Source organism: Lates calcarifer, linkage group LG18 (genome assembly GCF_001640805.2).
Source record: "Lates calcarifer isolate ASB-BC8 linkage group LG18, TLL_Latcal_v3, whole genome shotgun sequence".
Classification (NCBI taxonomy): domain Eukaryota; kingdom Metazoa; phylum Chordata; class Actinopteri; family Centropomidae; genus Lates; species Lates calcarifer.
The window spans coordinates 15,889,551-15,906,362 of record NC_066850.1 but is presented as its reverse complement, the minus strand read 5'-3'; the positions used below and the strand labels follow the sequence as shown (position 1 = coordinate 15,906,362).

General features: G+C 40.4%; 1 protein-coding gene across 1 annotated transcript; it reads right to left on the bottom strand.

Annotated features, from left to right (window-relative positions):
- Positions 1 to 4: 4 nt before the first annotated feature.
- csrp2 (cysteine and glycine-rich protein 2) lies at positions 5 to 11,681 on the bottom strand. Its single transcript, XM_018697102.2, has 6 exons — positions 11,553 to 11,681; positions 9,171 to 9,293; positions 6,033 to 6,201; positions 4,213 to 4,342; positions 2,798 to 2,891; positions 5 to 244 (listed from the first exon to the last, which is right to left on the bottom strand). Exons 2-6 carry the CDS (start codon positions 9,280 to 9,282, stop codon positions 168 to 170), a joined length of 582 nt encoding a protein of 193 aa, XP_018552618.1. The 5' UTR covers positions 9,283 to 9,293; positions 11,553 to 11,681; the 3' UTR covers positions 5 to 167.
- Positions 11,682 to 16,812: the final 5,131 nt, after the last annotated feature.

Genomic DNA, 16,812 nt, shown 5'->3' with positions numbered 1-16,812 from the left:
GTGGTTTGGTTTGTAAATGTTTTTTTTTATTTGTATCATGAGCACCTATGTCAGCGTCAAAGCGTCGAAGGTAGAAAACACCAGTAAAGAGCCTGCAAACATTAATGTTCATGTAGGACAGAGGAATGTATAAAGGTGAGACGGTTCTGAGTGATCCGGTTCGGACATCACTGAGCGTGAACCAGAGCACCAGCTCCTTGGCCGTAACCAAACCCTTTGGGCCCGAAGTTCTTGGCGTAGCACGCTGCGGAGAGAAAAAGAAAGGAAAGGTTTAGTATTAGAGATCTTAGATGCAGACACAGGTTTGATAGATTCAGTAACTTAAGAGCTTTAAACTTCACTAAGAGGTTGCTGTACTTCAGATGTTGACTTTCAGATTGATTTTGGCACATGGAGCACCACGAACTGCTGAGATCCAGTGGAATGAGATGAGCCACAGGTGATAGAATATCTTTGACACTACTTTGATGTATACACAAGAAGCTCTACAGGTAAGAGGGACAGTAAGCTTTACTCTGTTTTGGTTGAAATGTCCCTTTAAATCTTTAATCAGTCACATTCACACCCAGTAGTTAGCCAGAGTCTGCTGCCAATGACATTGAACTTATCACAGCAGGAAACAATGGCTCTGTTCTATTCAAGTGCCCCACTAACTCCTCACAGTGTGACACCAGGATCTGTTAACTGAAGCAGCTAAATGGAATTCTCCCATCATTCTTATGATATAGGCGCTGTGATAGACTGGCGATTCGTACAGGGTGTACCCCGCCTCTCGCCTAATGACAGCTGGGATAGGCTCCCAGGATTCTTATGATATAGAACTGTGTTTTTCCTCCTGAATGACATCATCTGTGTGTGTGTGTGTGTAGATAGAAATCCAGTTTCCCCGCTCCACCACTCTGGGCTGTTTATCTCACATCAACATGTTAAGTTTACAGTAAGCTCACAGCTCAGGTTGTGGTCGGACGACAAGGTGCAGAATTTCTGACGTCTTCTCTCCAAACTACTCCTGGTTTGTTTTTTAGAAAAAATGTTCAAAAGTGTTTGGAGGCTCTCTCAGGTCTGCTGTGCACATCTGTCTTCAAAATGTTCATGATGAGAGAAACAATATCCAGCTGTTGCTCGGGCAGAGTCAGGATGTCTCAGGGAGCCATCTGAGACAAAACCACTGATTGATAGCAGCAGCAGAGTTTGGCCTGTTTGGGTTTAGAGCCAGGATGCAACATTCTTGCTCATCAGTACAAGGTTTCATTATGACATTCAGCAAACATCTATCTGCTGATGGCTCTGTGTGTGTGTGTGTGTGTTTATGCCTGTGAGTATCAGTATGTGTATTCACTTTAGTTGAACCATCCTGCCTCATTGTGCTGATGAGGAGAGAGAAATCACTGCTGAGGTCAGACTGCACATGTTTCTGCCCACTGGAGTCTGGTGGACAGTAAGCAGCTCTGTTAGTCGGACAAGGCCAGTGTCACCCAGCCAAACCAACAGACGTAGAATAAACCTCATACCAGATGGCAGTAAATACATGTCAGTGTATGTGTTTCATTTAAAGGAGTCGTTACATAAGAGCCAGTCCATCCAGTTTTCTTTTTGCTGATATAATCATATCAACTGCCAATAGCTGCTGAGCTTTAAGACCTGTTCTCTGTGTAATGCTGTGGAACCTTTCTGGCTCTTTTACATTATCACTATTTATGAATAACTAATAATAATCATTTTTATGAGCAGGTGCCCTCAGTTTGACAGTGACAGGTACTAACAGGACAGATAGTAAAATCTATGTAAATCTAACAGTGAACTGATCAAGTCTTTCTTTCATGTTGCATGCCTAAAATAACAATGCTAACCATGGTGAAGCCAAATATTTATAATGTTAACCCTGTTCAAGTTTAGCATGTTAGCATGCTACCATTTTCTAATAAGCACTTCACATGCAGTACAGTACTTGGTCATGAACCAAAGAACTGGACAAACTGAAACACTGGCATGATGCTGGATGAAATGTTGAGGGTTTATCACTGGTGGTGTAATTCACTCTATGGAGCATGAATGTGTGGCAGATTTCATGGTAATCCAACAAAGTTATCTATCTCTAAATAATATCACATGGACTCAACAGACTTTGAACCTAACTTGTTTTCAGAGTTCAGGGAGAGCAGTCAGTCTTCCTGCTTTGAGATTTGGGAACATGGAGCTGATTCCAGTTTCTGCAGCTTCAGGAAAGTGTGACAGATTTCAACACATTCCCTGCAGTATCTTACCCTCTGTTCATATGAGCACATGAGCATCACTCCATCAGACTACGGTTTGTAATTAAACTGAGCTCTCACATGTCAGATATCAACACTGTCTTCTTGTATCCATACATGGTCACATTTTCCCTCCATATGAACAGCACCATTTTCATTTTTCCAGACATACTGTGTAGTTAAGGTGTCACTAGAACCCAAATGCTCTGAATTTAGCACCATTATGTCAGTGACTAAACAGCATACTGAATGCATTACACATTAATGGATGTTTATCTGTTTCAAGTGAGAAAATTTGTTGCTGCTGGATCACTCTGCAGCGGATTAACTGCACCACTATGCAAGTGTTGCGTGGTTGATTTATTCTACTCCAGTTTTGCCAGTGCATGTGTTGGCTAAAGCAAATGTTATTTTACACTGTATTATTACTGGCTCTCTGTGAAACCTTACTAATGGCAGTAATTCATGTGGAAATCGAAGCTGCGGCAGAAACATTCTGTTGTAGTGATGTAATGAAACACGACGCAGATTCAGTTTCATCTCACCTTTGCAGTAGATTTCTCCGTCTTTCTCGGTCTGGGTGGTCGACTCCAGGCTCTTGCCACATTTTGCACAGCGGAAACAGTTCTTATGCCACGGCTGTGAATAGAAAGAATTTTAATTTTATACCTGCACTGGCAGCTGTTCAAGTCTGTCTTCATGCTTTTATGCTAGATCAACCTTAAATTGTTGGCTGAAACAAAACTCTCCAACAAAAAGCGTGTTGCAGATGTTTCTTGGATCAGGTTTCATTTCCTTCATTGTATCCCATCAAAGCAGCTCAGTTTTCCCACAGCCGGGGGCATTTCTTAATGTCTTCATTAGTCAGAAAATTACAGGTTATGCTTGAGCTTGTGAGTGGAGCCTCAAATAGATTTTGTCCCATTAAGAAACACATTAACAGCTACCCGCCCAATGACATCACCTCCCATAAATAAGCTCATGTGTGAATCCACATGCGATCAGCGACAGGAAATGGTCCACTCCCATTGTTGTAGGAAACAGAAATCCTCATAACGCAAATCTTTGCTCCTCCACGGACAGGTTTCTACGAGACAAACTACTACTACTACTACCTGTCGACAGATCTCTCCGCAGTGTGAGCTTCATGACTTCATCTACTGTAAAGCTGTGTGTCAACAACATCTGCCACGACCCCAGTGTCCAACGCAGATTAACACCAGCTGTCAGGAAGCTCCCATCCAAACTTTATGGAATGGCTTCAATCACAAAAACAGGATTTGTGTTCTCTCATTAGCAGAGACCACACCAAATCTCCTGCATATGGTTCAGCTCTGTAAAAACCACGTGCGCTCAGTCCAGTCAAACAAGTTTCACCCCTGTGGTTCGTGATGTAGACTGTGGCGTTCAAGGAGCCAACGCAGCCTGGGTTAGAGGTTTGACTAAGGTCTGATTTCTGCTGGGGCTGTTGATGCTAAATCAGTCTGTAATGATAGTTCTGTAAAGTTCAATGCACATTCCACATTAGAAAGTTCAAATATAACCTCATTAAGTTCACACTGCAGCTTAAATCAGAGGAACACATCCTTTAAGTCAGCGGTTTAAGATCAGATTCCCAGGAACACTCTCCCAGTGTTGTCATGACGACCCATGAATCCTCACCTGAGCCAATAGTCATAACTTTTGCAGCTTGGCTGAACGAGTGAAATAGGCTAAACTAGATGTCCAGTTATCTGCTGACAGTGTATGTTATCAAAGTGCTTTTTTACTCTGCAACATGTATTTACTATGCTGTAAATGAGTATGATTATGATCAGTTGAATAGTTTGCTTACATGCAGCCAAAACAAGTATAAATAGAAGCATAATTCCACCTTGATCTGCTGTTGATGTAAAGTATTTAAATGTAATAGAGCATTGATTATAGATACTCGAGAAGATACTTGAGATAAATCTCTTACCTTTCCTGCACCCATGATCTTCTCAGCTGCATAGACAGAGTCTCCGCACCGGGCGCATTTCTCTGAACCTCCAAACTTCTGGGCGAATTTGGACGGGTTGGGGTTGGTGGTGGGTCTGTGAGTCTGTGTCCTGGGGACAAAACATTAATATTAAATTTTGACAGCTCTCAACAATAAAAATAACACAGGCAAAACACTGGTAAGTCTTTTCAAAGTTCATCCTGTGCTAGAATATCATGTCATTATCTCATGCTTTATGAATATCGACTGCGACAAACTTCTTGATTAATTATTGGCAGAATATTCTAAAAAGACAAACAGGCCAGAAATAAAACTGTCACATGCTCCTCCTCTTGTCCTCAGCCAGTGGTGGGAAAGGGAGCAGGGCACCCTGGGGCCCTGGAGCGCTGCTTATCGAAGAGTGACTGCCAGCCCCAGTGGCCCCTGAATGAAGCCCTTTGTGGCCAAGGACAGAGAGGAGGGTGAGCTGGGTCCTGCTGGTTATATAATAAACTCTTTCATAACAATAATCACCTGACGTCTGGGGCAGGAGTAAACACTCTGGGTCCAAGTGTGTGTGTGTGTGTGTGGAGGTGGTGGAGGTGGTGGTGGGGGGGCAGACTATGTTTTCCTGTTTGTTTTTGGTTTCAGGGTCTCAGAGGTGGGTGTAATTTAACATTTTAAGTGCCCAGAAAGTAGACTCGTCCCATTCAGCAGGCTGGAAGAAGAGGTTAATACATCATCGATGCCTTCCAACAGGCGGAGGGCATAGATGGTGTATTACTCTCTTCAATCATTACCCTGAGTTTCAAACCTCAGCGTTGACTTCTCTCCTCCTGGATCTACACTGTCTACCAAACCAGCTGGGAACTGCTGCAGCCAAGCTGGATCTGATCTAGTGGCAGACTGCCAGTACTCCTGTCAAGGTTTCTCTCCTCTCTCACAGCTTTGTGGTTCAGCCACAAAGAAACAGAAAAGGTTTGACATATTTAACCTGGAGGACTTGAGCCTTGTGTGTCTTGCCTGCTGAAATGTCCAGTGATGTCCTTCTTACTGTAACTGACATCCGACTAGTGTGCGAACATCGGTAATGTCATAATATTTTATTACTGACGTTTGTAGCCATTTAGGTTATTCTCCCATCTGGTAATCCTTACAGAGACCTGGTACACTTCTACAGCCTTTGCTCCAGAACCAAAACCTTTGAGCATTTAGTTACCATCTCTCAAACAACTAGGCCACACAGGAGTGGCTCTAACCACCTTTCATCCACGCACATAAGATATATCTGACTCATGTTGATCATGTTGCATTTTGCAATTTTCTTTTCAAATTTATGTACTGAGGAACTAACTCAAGTTCAGCAGCATGACTACATGCTGTTTGGAGACACTGTCAGTCAGCTGCTATGCATCATTATACACAATGTGCCACTGAACTCACTGACCTTCTCAACCTCACTGCAACCACTTATGCAATTAAGTCTGATGAATGATCCTTTATTTAGACATTACAAGACATCATTTGTTTTTCTAAATCTATAAAACTGAGTTTAAGTAGTTTTGTGGTTACTGGCATCACTGTGATATTTCTACTATTAAACTGTATCTACATTTGCACATATTTATCCACTATCATCCCATCACATGGCAACATTGCAAGGATGGGATGGATGTCAGCACAGCATCTAGAATAATGATGGACTGAATGACCACATCCACATCCATCAACAGTGACTGGAGAGATATAGTGCACCCTTGTACTGTATATAATCATCTTAAAGCCTTGAAATAGATGATGTCACACTCAGCCCAGCTTACTCTTCAGGTTTGATTCCCAGTCGCTCTCCTCGGTCCATGTTGAGCGTTCCCGCTCCCTGTCCGTAGCCATAGCCTTTGGGGCCGTACTTCTTCCCATAGCATGACTTGCAGTAGATCTCCTGGTCGTGAATGGCCAGTGTGGTGCTGTCTAAGCCTTTCCTGCAGACCACTGTGGACACACAGACAGAGTTAACACAGTACATATGCTTGCTGCTGAAAATTTTGCACTTGAAATGTCAGACAGAAAGTGTGTGAATGGCACTACAACTGACTCTTCTAGCTCAATTTAACACTTTAACTTCATCCCGTGTTTACACTGCAACTCAAACATCTCTCAGCCCTTCAGTTTTAAGTGCTATTTCAGTAATTGTATCTAAACTTCCACTTCTTTCTGTCAGTATTTCAACTGTTTCAGATAATTCAACTGCAAGTTTTCAGCAGTGAGCCCAAAAAACATATCTTTAGAAAGTTTTGGCTGTGCTAGTCCCATACATACATCTTGTTAATGTGAACTGTCTTGCTAATGAGCAGCAAGAGATTTAATCCTACCAGGGAAGAGATATTTGGGGAGATGCCATCTGTCATTTTTCATCTCAAACGCAACAAGTATCATCGTTTTGTGTCTGTCATCGCCATCTTTTCTCTTCTTTTCCTCAGTGTGATGTTTTGACAAGCCTTTGGGATTTCTTTGTCACATTCCTTTTGCTCCAACTCCATGTGCACATGATTTAAATCAAAAATATTAATATGCAGAGAGGGAAACAGCATTCAGCAGTGGGACTATATTTTCTTTATCCAGCTTTTCATCATCATAACTTCTTTTCCCGACGTCAGAATTGGATTTATTCATGTTTAAACTCCAACTGCATACAGTAGCATGTTGGAAAACCCATTTTTAGCAGAGTGCATTATCTGAGAAAGAACTGCAGCTGCCTAATTTGCACACTGCACACAAATGCTGGTCGCAGGGATTACCCAAATTCTTCACACAGTGGTCTGCACTGTGTGACCATCTGAAACTGGTTTAAGATTTCACACGACTGGATGGAAGAATGTCTCCACTCGCGTCTCTCTGATCTCGTGGCCAATGCTTTCGAAATGAAAGCTTTTGTGAGCTTGTTAGGAGATTTCAGTCAAATGGCCCCTAAATCCTCCATGTTTCCTTCAGCAGCTTTGTTGCAGTTGTCTTGTTTTCTCTGAGTTTTTGTCAAGAGTATCTCCAGTTCTCCTCTAACACAGTAACATCATTAATTTTGCGTTGCCATTGACATCGAGTATTAACAGATAACAAAGACAAAGCCACAGTAAGTGAAGTCATATGAGGCTCAGTTTCAACTCTGTGACTTTTCTGTCTATAGCTGTCTTTCATCCACAGAAATGAAAAGTGGTGAATGTCAGACGATGTCAAACTGGGAAACTGGAGGAAAGGGCGAAGGAGAGCCAAGGACACCAAGTCCCCATGTTCATCATCTCCTCAGTGGGACTGGAAGACAAAGCAGCCTTTGTAAAAGGACCGCTGGAAAAAATAAACTCATCTTTTGTGGTTCAAATCGCTTTGGTCTCCTCTTGATAGCGGCTAAATGAAAGCGTCAGTGTAATCCTGTTCTCCATGCGAGGTCCTCACTGGAACATCTTCTCTGACATTTCAGGGATGGTTCAGGAGCAGGACAGGCCGCCCACTCATCCAGCACACTGACAATAATGCAGTGTGAACTCATCAACCGATGACCAGTGAGAGAAATGTCAGTGCGCGCTCTCTGAAGAGCTGTGGAGAGGTGAAACAGAGTTCACCAAGCTTTCTTCTCTCTCATCCCTGTATTGGTTTCTAGAAATGATCTCATGGCCCATTACAGCTTGAAACAATGACATAACATTAAATATACAAATAACACATGTAGGTTGATGCAATATCTGCTCTTGGCAGGTCTTACATTAACATTATTACAGTTAAGACTACTGGCAACGTGAAAGTGTCTGAGCTGCCTGAGAGAAAAAAAAAATTACATTTGCCTAAGTGCTAAAGGGGAAACCCAGACATATGATGCGTAAGAGCTGGCTCTCATGTATCAACCTTTAGTGACCTTTTCAATTCAAAAAGTTCAATTACTCTTCACAATGCTCAAGCTTTCTAAATGTTTGTTTGCCAGGTTTGCCTCTCTCTGATGACAGAGTGCTTTTCAGCTGTCAAATCTTAAATCTCAGATTCTTTTAGTTTCCTTCAATAAGAGCTTTTAAATCAGTCTCTGTCAGAAGTATCACTTGACAAGAATGAAATGATGCACCGGCACACCTTTTTCCTCTCCTCATGCCCACTCCAAAACCTAATCTCTGTATAGTACAGATCTAATACCAGGACTTTCTTTGTTGCATTAAAATATGTGTAACACTACCTCACTGCATGCACCTGAAGAGGATCAATTTTATATAAAGAAACTAGAGGCTCATACATCTTTTGTTCTAGACAGTTTATGGGATCCTCTGAGCTGAGTCAGCAGTACTGTATAAGTCAGTAAATGTAACTGAGAGCTTAAACCCAGAATTTGAATTTTATGTTCACATAAACAAAGAATCCGTGAATCAGTCACACCTGGCCTGTACGTGAGCTGCTTAATGAGGTCAATAGTGGCACAGATACTGACTCAGTGTATCTGTGCATCTCTATCATTAAGTTTGGACTCACAAGAGGCACATTAACAAAAGAGAGGTCAAAGTCGATGCAGCAGAGGCTGAGATATCTCGCCTTTTAGTCTGTAGTATGATGCCAAAGGAGGATCCTACGCTCCCCATAATGCATCTTAATAGCGTCTCTTCATTCAATCTTCCACGGCTGTCAAATGCCTTGGTCTTCATAACAGGTTTTCTGTTGTGTGTAGTCTCCAAACCTAATCTGAGATGACACTGGTGATATCACCAGGGTTGGGTTTTTTAGACTTCCTCAGAAGCCACTGAAGGCATTATACAGCTGCTGATCAGGTCGGACAAAAAAAACGTATTTCACTGGCAAGTGTGGAAAACGTATTGATGGGAAAACAGTGATGTATGTAGTTCATAGGCTAAATCGTGCAGAACCACAAATACTGTCTTTCACACTTAATCTGAGTCCAGACAGTGCAGTTTCATCTAAACAACAACACTTACTGCACAGGAAACAGCATTTGTGGAAACTCTTTCCGTCACACTGCACTTCCTCTGCATGGTAAACTGTCCCACGGCACGCTGCACATTTGTTGCCTCCTCCCCAGTTTGGCATTGTGTGTGGTCCTAACAGGAGATGGAGAGAAGATGTGAGACGGTGAAGCGTCTGAGGCAGGATTAATTACTTGTTGTCTGTTTCTCCGCTGCTTGTTCTGATATATCTTCATCTGAACGTTGAAAACAAAGCACTTTCCTCAGTCCTATTCCCCAAGGAGGGATGACTGTGAAATTGAGCATGAATGTATTTCAGCAACACCCATCTTTATATTCACGCACTGTGTGTAAACATAATTATAGCACCTGATAAGCTCTACTGGGAGTAAACGCCATGCTCAGATGTACATCGACTGTCGTTTTTGACTGAGAGGACAGTTGCTCACTCTGTACAGTACTATCTACATCAACCTCTAAGAACCGGTATTGCTGGATATTTAATCACAGGAGCACATGTTTGAATTGAAAACCACTGTCCAAGGCCGCAACTGCTGCTATGAAAAAAAAAAAAAAAACACAATGCAAAAGAGGTCAGCCTAAACAACAGGCTAGACTAATACCCAGAGGAATGTTTTGGGGGCGCCGTGCCTCAGGGCTTTTGTTGTCTACTGCCTGACAGGCCGTGGCTGTAGTATGTAAACACATACAGCAAAGAATAAATGTAAGTGTGAAGTAAACTCTGTTGTTACAACACAGAGCCCACATAACGCACCCAGTCACTCCCTGACTCACATGTGCATCTGTCTGTAATTACAGACTCACTCCCCTTGAAAAATCTGTCAAGAGGGTGTCTTTGAGCTTCGATATGAGACAAATGTAATATTTTAAGATGCTCTGTTTTCCTTGTGTGTCACCACAAAGCAAAGCAGCTGTGATATCATACTTTGGAGATTTAAATTAAAAAGCTCTGTGATTCTTAATTAAGTGAAAAAAAGAAAAAAAAAACACTTAGTGGTATAGACTATTAATCTCGTCAGTCGCTTGGTCCTCCTCCCAGCTGGATTAGAGACTGCAGGACAGGTCCAAACACGAGAGGGGATCAAAAGACCACTAACATTACCCTTAAAGTTCCCACAGGGGCTGAGTATAATGAGAAAGTAAGGTTTAAGTGTACAGACCAAGAAATCAGCTGATGTGCTTTAATTTCATTTTAATTTAGTTTAACTGCACAGATAACCACAGTCATTTTAAAGTTTCACAGAGGTCAGTGGTAATAGCCTTATTAAGATTAAGGATTCATTAATGAAACTGTTAAACTGACTGATAAAGACTAACATTTGTGCTGCTGCTCAGTGTCTTTAAATTTTGCACATTTTATTCAGTGTTCATTGTTTGCACCCTGAAAAAATCTGAAACAGCTTTGAGATCATCCTTGGACCCTGAAGCATTCCACTGAACCAAGACTAATGAAATTTTATTATTGCTGAACTCTTAAATGCAGGGTGATTCGCTTAACCTTTTTAATGTGGAAACTCTGGAATACATTGCTGCCTTCAAACTAGCTTATATCTGGAATTTAATTGAAGTCCAATGAAAAAGTCTTTGTTGTTTTCTCTGATTTTTTCCACTTACATAATCTTTACAGAGGACTTTTGTCTGTACACACTGTGAATTCTCTGACCCTTGACAACCTCAACAGTGGCGGCTATACCATATCTACCACTGGTAATTAGCTACATACTGTCAGTGTCTTTAATTGGCTTGAAATTTGACCACATTTCTTACTAGCCAATGGGTTCAATTCTGTTTTCCTGATGCTACAGAATATTTTACAAAACTGTAAACACAACATGTCAGTTGGGCATACACAATGGGTTAATGATTTATTATTGGTTAGTTATAACTATAGTATATAGTATATATAGTAGTTGGTTGGTTGTAATATTACAGGTTGTATAATTCAGACTAGTATGTTTTCATGCTGCCCTACATTTTCCTGGACACGTGTAGATAATTGGCCTAATAATAAGTTAGCTAATAATGTAGGCTTGGATAGCAGCTCATGAAAGGTTGTTATTGTCGAAGTTCGAGTACTGAATAATCCTGGACCTGACTGCACCTTTCAACTCACCAACACTGTAACCGCATTCAGTGAAAAAGTAAGAATAATCATTTTCAACATGCGACGAAGATATGGTGCAAAAGTTGCTCTAAACCTGGCTTATATACATCTAAACAAAACTCTACATTCAATAAACCGAATGTAGGCACCAACACAAATAACGTGTATTATATTAACAAAATTATAACGTCTGCGTAGTTTCAATAAACCAGTCTGAAATATGCATGAATAAGTTTCAGTGCAACGTGTTTGAATGAAAAAAAAGTTACCTTAAACGCAGGTTTTCAGAAAGTAGGTAATGTCCAGCTGACTGCGCTAACTGTGTATCCAAACGCACCAACAGACTTCTACTACACTGACGCTGAAACGCCACATACCCCGCATATTTACAGTTTTTGTGGGAGGCGGGATTTCGAGGGGCGTGAACTCAACACTGCTGCCTTCAGCTGCTGTCGGAAATATTAGGAATACCTTTGGCATTGAAGATATATACAATAAATAAATTAAAAAAAGAGAAGTCTGAGTCATTGCTACATTTCTATACACCTGAGCTTTACCAAGCTCTTGAGCAGCTTCCATGAAAATAATGTACAGTCTGTGGCATCATGACGGTTACAGAAGGGTTATGGAGCAGTTGTATATGACAGATTACATTTTAAAAAAAAAAAAGAAAAAGAAAAAAAGCTACATTTGACACATATGAGCTCCCCAACAATCTATATGGGAAGAGAATACAAAGAGTGTTGAATTAACCCTCTATCTACACTGTATGGGGGTGATTATAGTGATGGTAGAAACCTATGATGGAGATATGGTGCACTACCAAAAAAATGACCTAATTGTTTTAAATGATTTTGGACAAATGGCTCTGACTTTTTAAGAGGATTGCCTTTAGAGTTTTAGCTCTTTAGAGTTTTGGCAGACCAGCGTAAATGACTCAGCTCCAAACCCAAGGACACTGAGGGACAAATTTTCTGATGTGGTTGAATCCATCACTGCTGAGGCTGATGAGGAATACAGGATCGTTGATTGTGTGGTGTGAAGTGAGTGCAACTTTCTTGTGCTTGATGTATAAATCACTTGCTGTGAGTTTAGACTTTGCTTTTCTATCTACTTATCTATAGATAAATACTGTAAAAACTTAAAACACCACAGCTGTATTGACCTGTTCAAACTTACAGTTATTCTCCCCCCTGCTGGACATAGAATGTAATAACTGATGGTTGAGTCATGTTTGACTTGCAAGCATAGAAAAATGGCTGCAGCACAGAGAAGAGTAAAAAGGGTTGATATCACAAATATAATACAACAAACTATAATGTTGCATTGACACAACACTCACCAGTCCAGCACTCTTCAAAGCCTCCAGAGACCACATCCTTATAATCTAATATTTTCAGCTCTGGTGCATGACACAAACCTAGTTCTCGATTTTAAACAAGCTAATGTATACACGTCATCTTTGACTGGTGCAGGAGCAAGCATGGATTCAGTATAATCTGACAAGACACACAACATCACACAGACTCTGCTGGTTCAGAAACCTTTAGTTTCATGACCTTTTTCTTGGCATCCCCACATGTCTCACCACAGTGAAACTGCATGGCAGCACTGAGAGCAGTTAACATGATTAATTCAATTTAATTAAAAGGTTAAACTGTAAAAGTAACCCCTTGTGAGCAGAGCAGTCTTAAATTATGCCTAATTAAAGTCTTAAATGTATACAGAGATGCAGTAAATCTGGTTTTCAGTTAAACCAACTTGTTTTATTGATCCAAGTCTCCTACTGTTAGATTATTATCTCCAGTGACTGGGTTGCAGAGGAAAAACAGACAATATCCAGCTCTGTCGCCAACAAACCTCAGCTTCATTATTTTCCAATTACGTAATTTATTTTAATGTGACCATAACAATGAAGCACCATTGAAGAATATTAAATAAGCTTCATGTTTTACCCTCTAATCTCAGACACAGTGTCTTCAGACTGACCACTCTGTCGGTCTCAGCATTACTCTAAAAAGGTGATGACAAGACCAGTAATTGTGAATTAAGATTATATCATGATCACAGTAGCCAGAATATATGTATGAGATGATTGTTTTGGAAAGAGAGGAGCTGTCAGGGCCAGCAAGGCCTTCTCTGCTGGCTCAAACTCTGTCATTATTATATTTTTTTATGTATCTTTTTTTCTCCATGAATACTGTATGTATTAAATTGTTCCCAATAGTCTGTTCTCGTCACCTCATCTCTTTTCCTCTTGTTTACGCTGCTTCCAATACAGTCTGTTTATGTTAGAGCTTTTATCCAATCAGATTTCAGCCCAATTAAGAATCAACAATTAACCAATCAGATTTCGAGTTGGCGAGACCAGGGCCATCAACATTTTCATGTCATTTAATTGGATGGTTAGAGAGCGTGCTGGTCAGTGCTAGCAAACCGCATCTATAGCTACTAGCGCAAGCTAAAACACTTTGGTATAATATTTAATAGTTGTTTTTTCAACCCACAATGGCTGGACGACGAGGAAGAGTTCAATGGCTCTGTTGTAGAGGTTATCTGTGCGTCGCAGCTCTAACAATAAGTCCTTTTCTAACGTTAAGGAAGCTAACGCTGAAAGACGAGTCTGTCCAGCCGTATTACTCAGAAGTTTTAATTCGCTCTAGGGCTGAGAATGTCAGCAGTTTCGGTGAGTAAAATGCAGTTTAACCTATATTTTATTGTTTACGTCTTTGTCATTTTATTAGCTAATATTGCTACTTCTGCTGGAGATGGTGTGTGTGACTCAGCTGTGGCTGCAGTGTTTGGAGACCTATTGAATTGTGTTAATTGGGTCTTAATAGCATTGCTTCAGTAATAGCATTTATTCTAGCTACATAACATGTCCGTCTGTGATGCAAAGTTGTGTTATACTGCGTTTCTGTATATTGTTGATGGTTTCTATAGCCGTGACATCATAATGATGGTATTAAAAGGTGGGATAATTCAGGTAGGATTCAAATGAAGGCCTAGGTGTGAAATGCACAGCCCACCGCTGCTTTTGGACAAATAATGAAAACAGAATTCCTTTATTGAAGCATTACTATTGTAGATTTATCACAATGAATGGTTTGGGGATATATAGACAAAGAGTAATAATAGACAATGGAATCTATGCTAACACATTTTACGTTTTAAATCCTAATTTTTTAAAGGAACAAAGGTATGTTTAAAAGTATCAACCATCTAACCAAACCTGATTGTTAATTGTAACCAGCTGACTGATCATAGCCAGACCTGACTGCAGCCAGCTTTGTTCAGTGTAAATAAATAATGCCCTTATCAAAAGAAAAAATCCAAAGAAAAGAATAGAGTCTAAGACACTGGTGCTGTGCTGATTCACAGTGAGAGCTGTCTTCTGCAAATGGAGAAATCTTGGAACTGTGGTGAATCTTCCCAAGATTTCTACAGGGATGTCTCAGGAGAGCCTAAAAAACATTTACAGAACTGCAAGCCTCTCCAGCTTCAGCTAAAGTCAGCAAAATAGGATCTGTTGGAGAATAGGAAGGTGGAAACCACTATTAACTAAAGGAACTATCCAAAAAAAAGCACCTGAATGTTCCCTAAGCCTTTTGGGATGTTGTTCTATGGTGAATCAAGACAAAAATAGACATTCTTTGACAGCTACAGTACTTTATAGTCAAACACTAGTTACAGTGTGATTGCAGGAGGTGCTTTGCAAAAACCAAGACGAGTCCACGGCCAAGCTAGCTCTCTGTGAGGCTGTCCTGAAATGAAGCAGATTGTTCTTGAGAATCTACCACTGTCTGAGCTGGGTTAAAATACCTTTGCATTGATCTGAAAGATATCAAATAATAGGAAGTGTTAGTAACACTTTTCATGAGCATTAGTCATAATAAAAGTTTTACAAATCCGGCAACACACCTGGATTTAATAGGCTTAACAGTGTCATTCAGAAAGAATTTCTAGGGGCAGAAACTATGCAGCAATAATAAAAAACAGATTGGAGCAGGTAGAGCTGCCAGTCCTCTGGCCCTTATATGGACACAAAGGCCTATAGAGGTGAGGAAATCCCAAAGTAGAGCCTCAACTAAATGAAAGGAAATGAACGGAGTGTTTTTCACCAAAAATAGTTTAGCATTTAGAGGAAAAACAAAGATATTTGCTCATATAAAATAATCATGGGATGGATTATGGGTCTTTTAAAGGATAGTGGGTACATAAATGTTTTTCAGATGTGAATCTCTGTATTTCAGACATAACACAAGAACTTCAGAACTTCAGAACTTCAGAAGTCCCCCCCCGCCCCCCCAAATATAGACTGCTTAGTAAAGGAAAGAGGAACATTCCAATCATTTTTAAGCACAATAGAGATAACAAACAAAGAAATGGCTGATCACTTAGAAACCTTCCAGCTTCAATTTTAGTCACACCAAAAAATAAATCAATGTTAAAAAACACCTGAAGATGTGGAAAAGAAAAATCTGTACTTAGGTATAAATACAATACAATACAATACAATAACTCTGTCCTGTTCGGATTATCTTCAGAGTATTTATCTGATATAAAGAAAGGAAATGGTCAAAGCAGCAGAGGGTAAACTATCCTGCTCATTGTGTTTTCTATGTAAAATCTTTATCTGCAAAGTATTAATGGCAAAATGCACTTAAAGTAATCAAAAGTATGATAAGTCAGAAAAATGGCTCCTGTGACTGTCATACTAGCCCTTTGTTTGTTTGACAGTTGCCATATAAAAAGAAAAGGCTCAATAAATGAGTGGCAAACAAGAATTTCAGATGTGTCTGTACACAAGGACTCTGTGAATACTTTGACTACTGAGAATGAAAAGGGTCTGAATCATATGCTGTGGCCTTAACAGGCACCAGATCTCAGATCACACAAAATGAGGGAGTATCTTTTGGAAGAATATGATTCCTCTCTCCAGTAGCCTACAGGTCAGAGACTTCCGAGTATCTAGGGTAAAGAGCACTGAAGCTGTTTTGGATCACTAAAAGACATCATGTTGCTTTTCCTGTTGTCACACATCTGTGTTATTGTTGTTTCAACAGCATTTAAAGTAATAGACATTTTGGGAGATCACTGTGTCAGGCCAAGAAATTGTCCAGTACCACCTACAGTGCAGTGGTAGAATTAGTAGCAGAACTAGTGGAATAACACAGAAGTAGTAGCAGTAGTAAGTGAAGTGGTTTTCGGTCACAGCAGACACTTGGCTGAACTATCTGTCTACATAAAGTTAATTGTCCCATCTGCTGAAGTTTAGAGTTATAAATGCCTCCCCTCGCAGTGGCCAAACACATCCACTGGCAGCTCCCCCAGCTCTTTTAGTGCTGATATAAAAGCTTTGATTAGATGTTTATGTCCTCTGACAGATGGTGTGTGTGTTTTTAAGTATGACTCCATCAGCCTGATCTGAACCTGAAATCACACCTGTTGTTATAATTCACCAGTGGAATTCCATTCACTTTAAATAAACCCCTAACCTCGGTTTAGAGGTGAGTTTACTGCATGTGT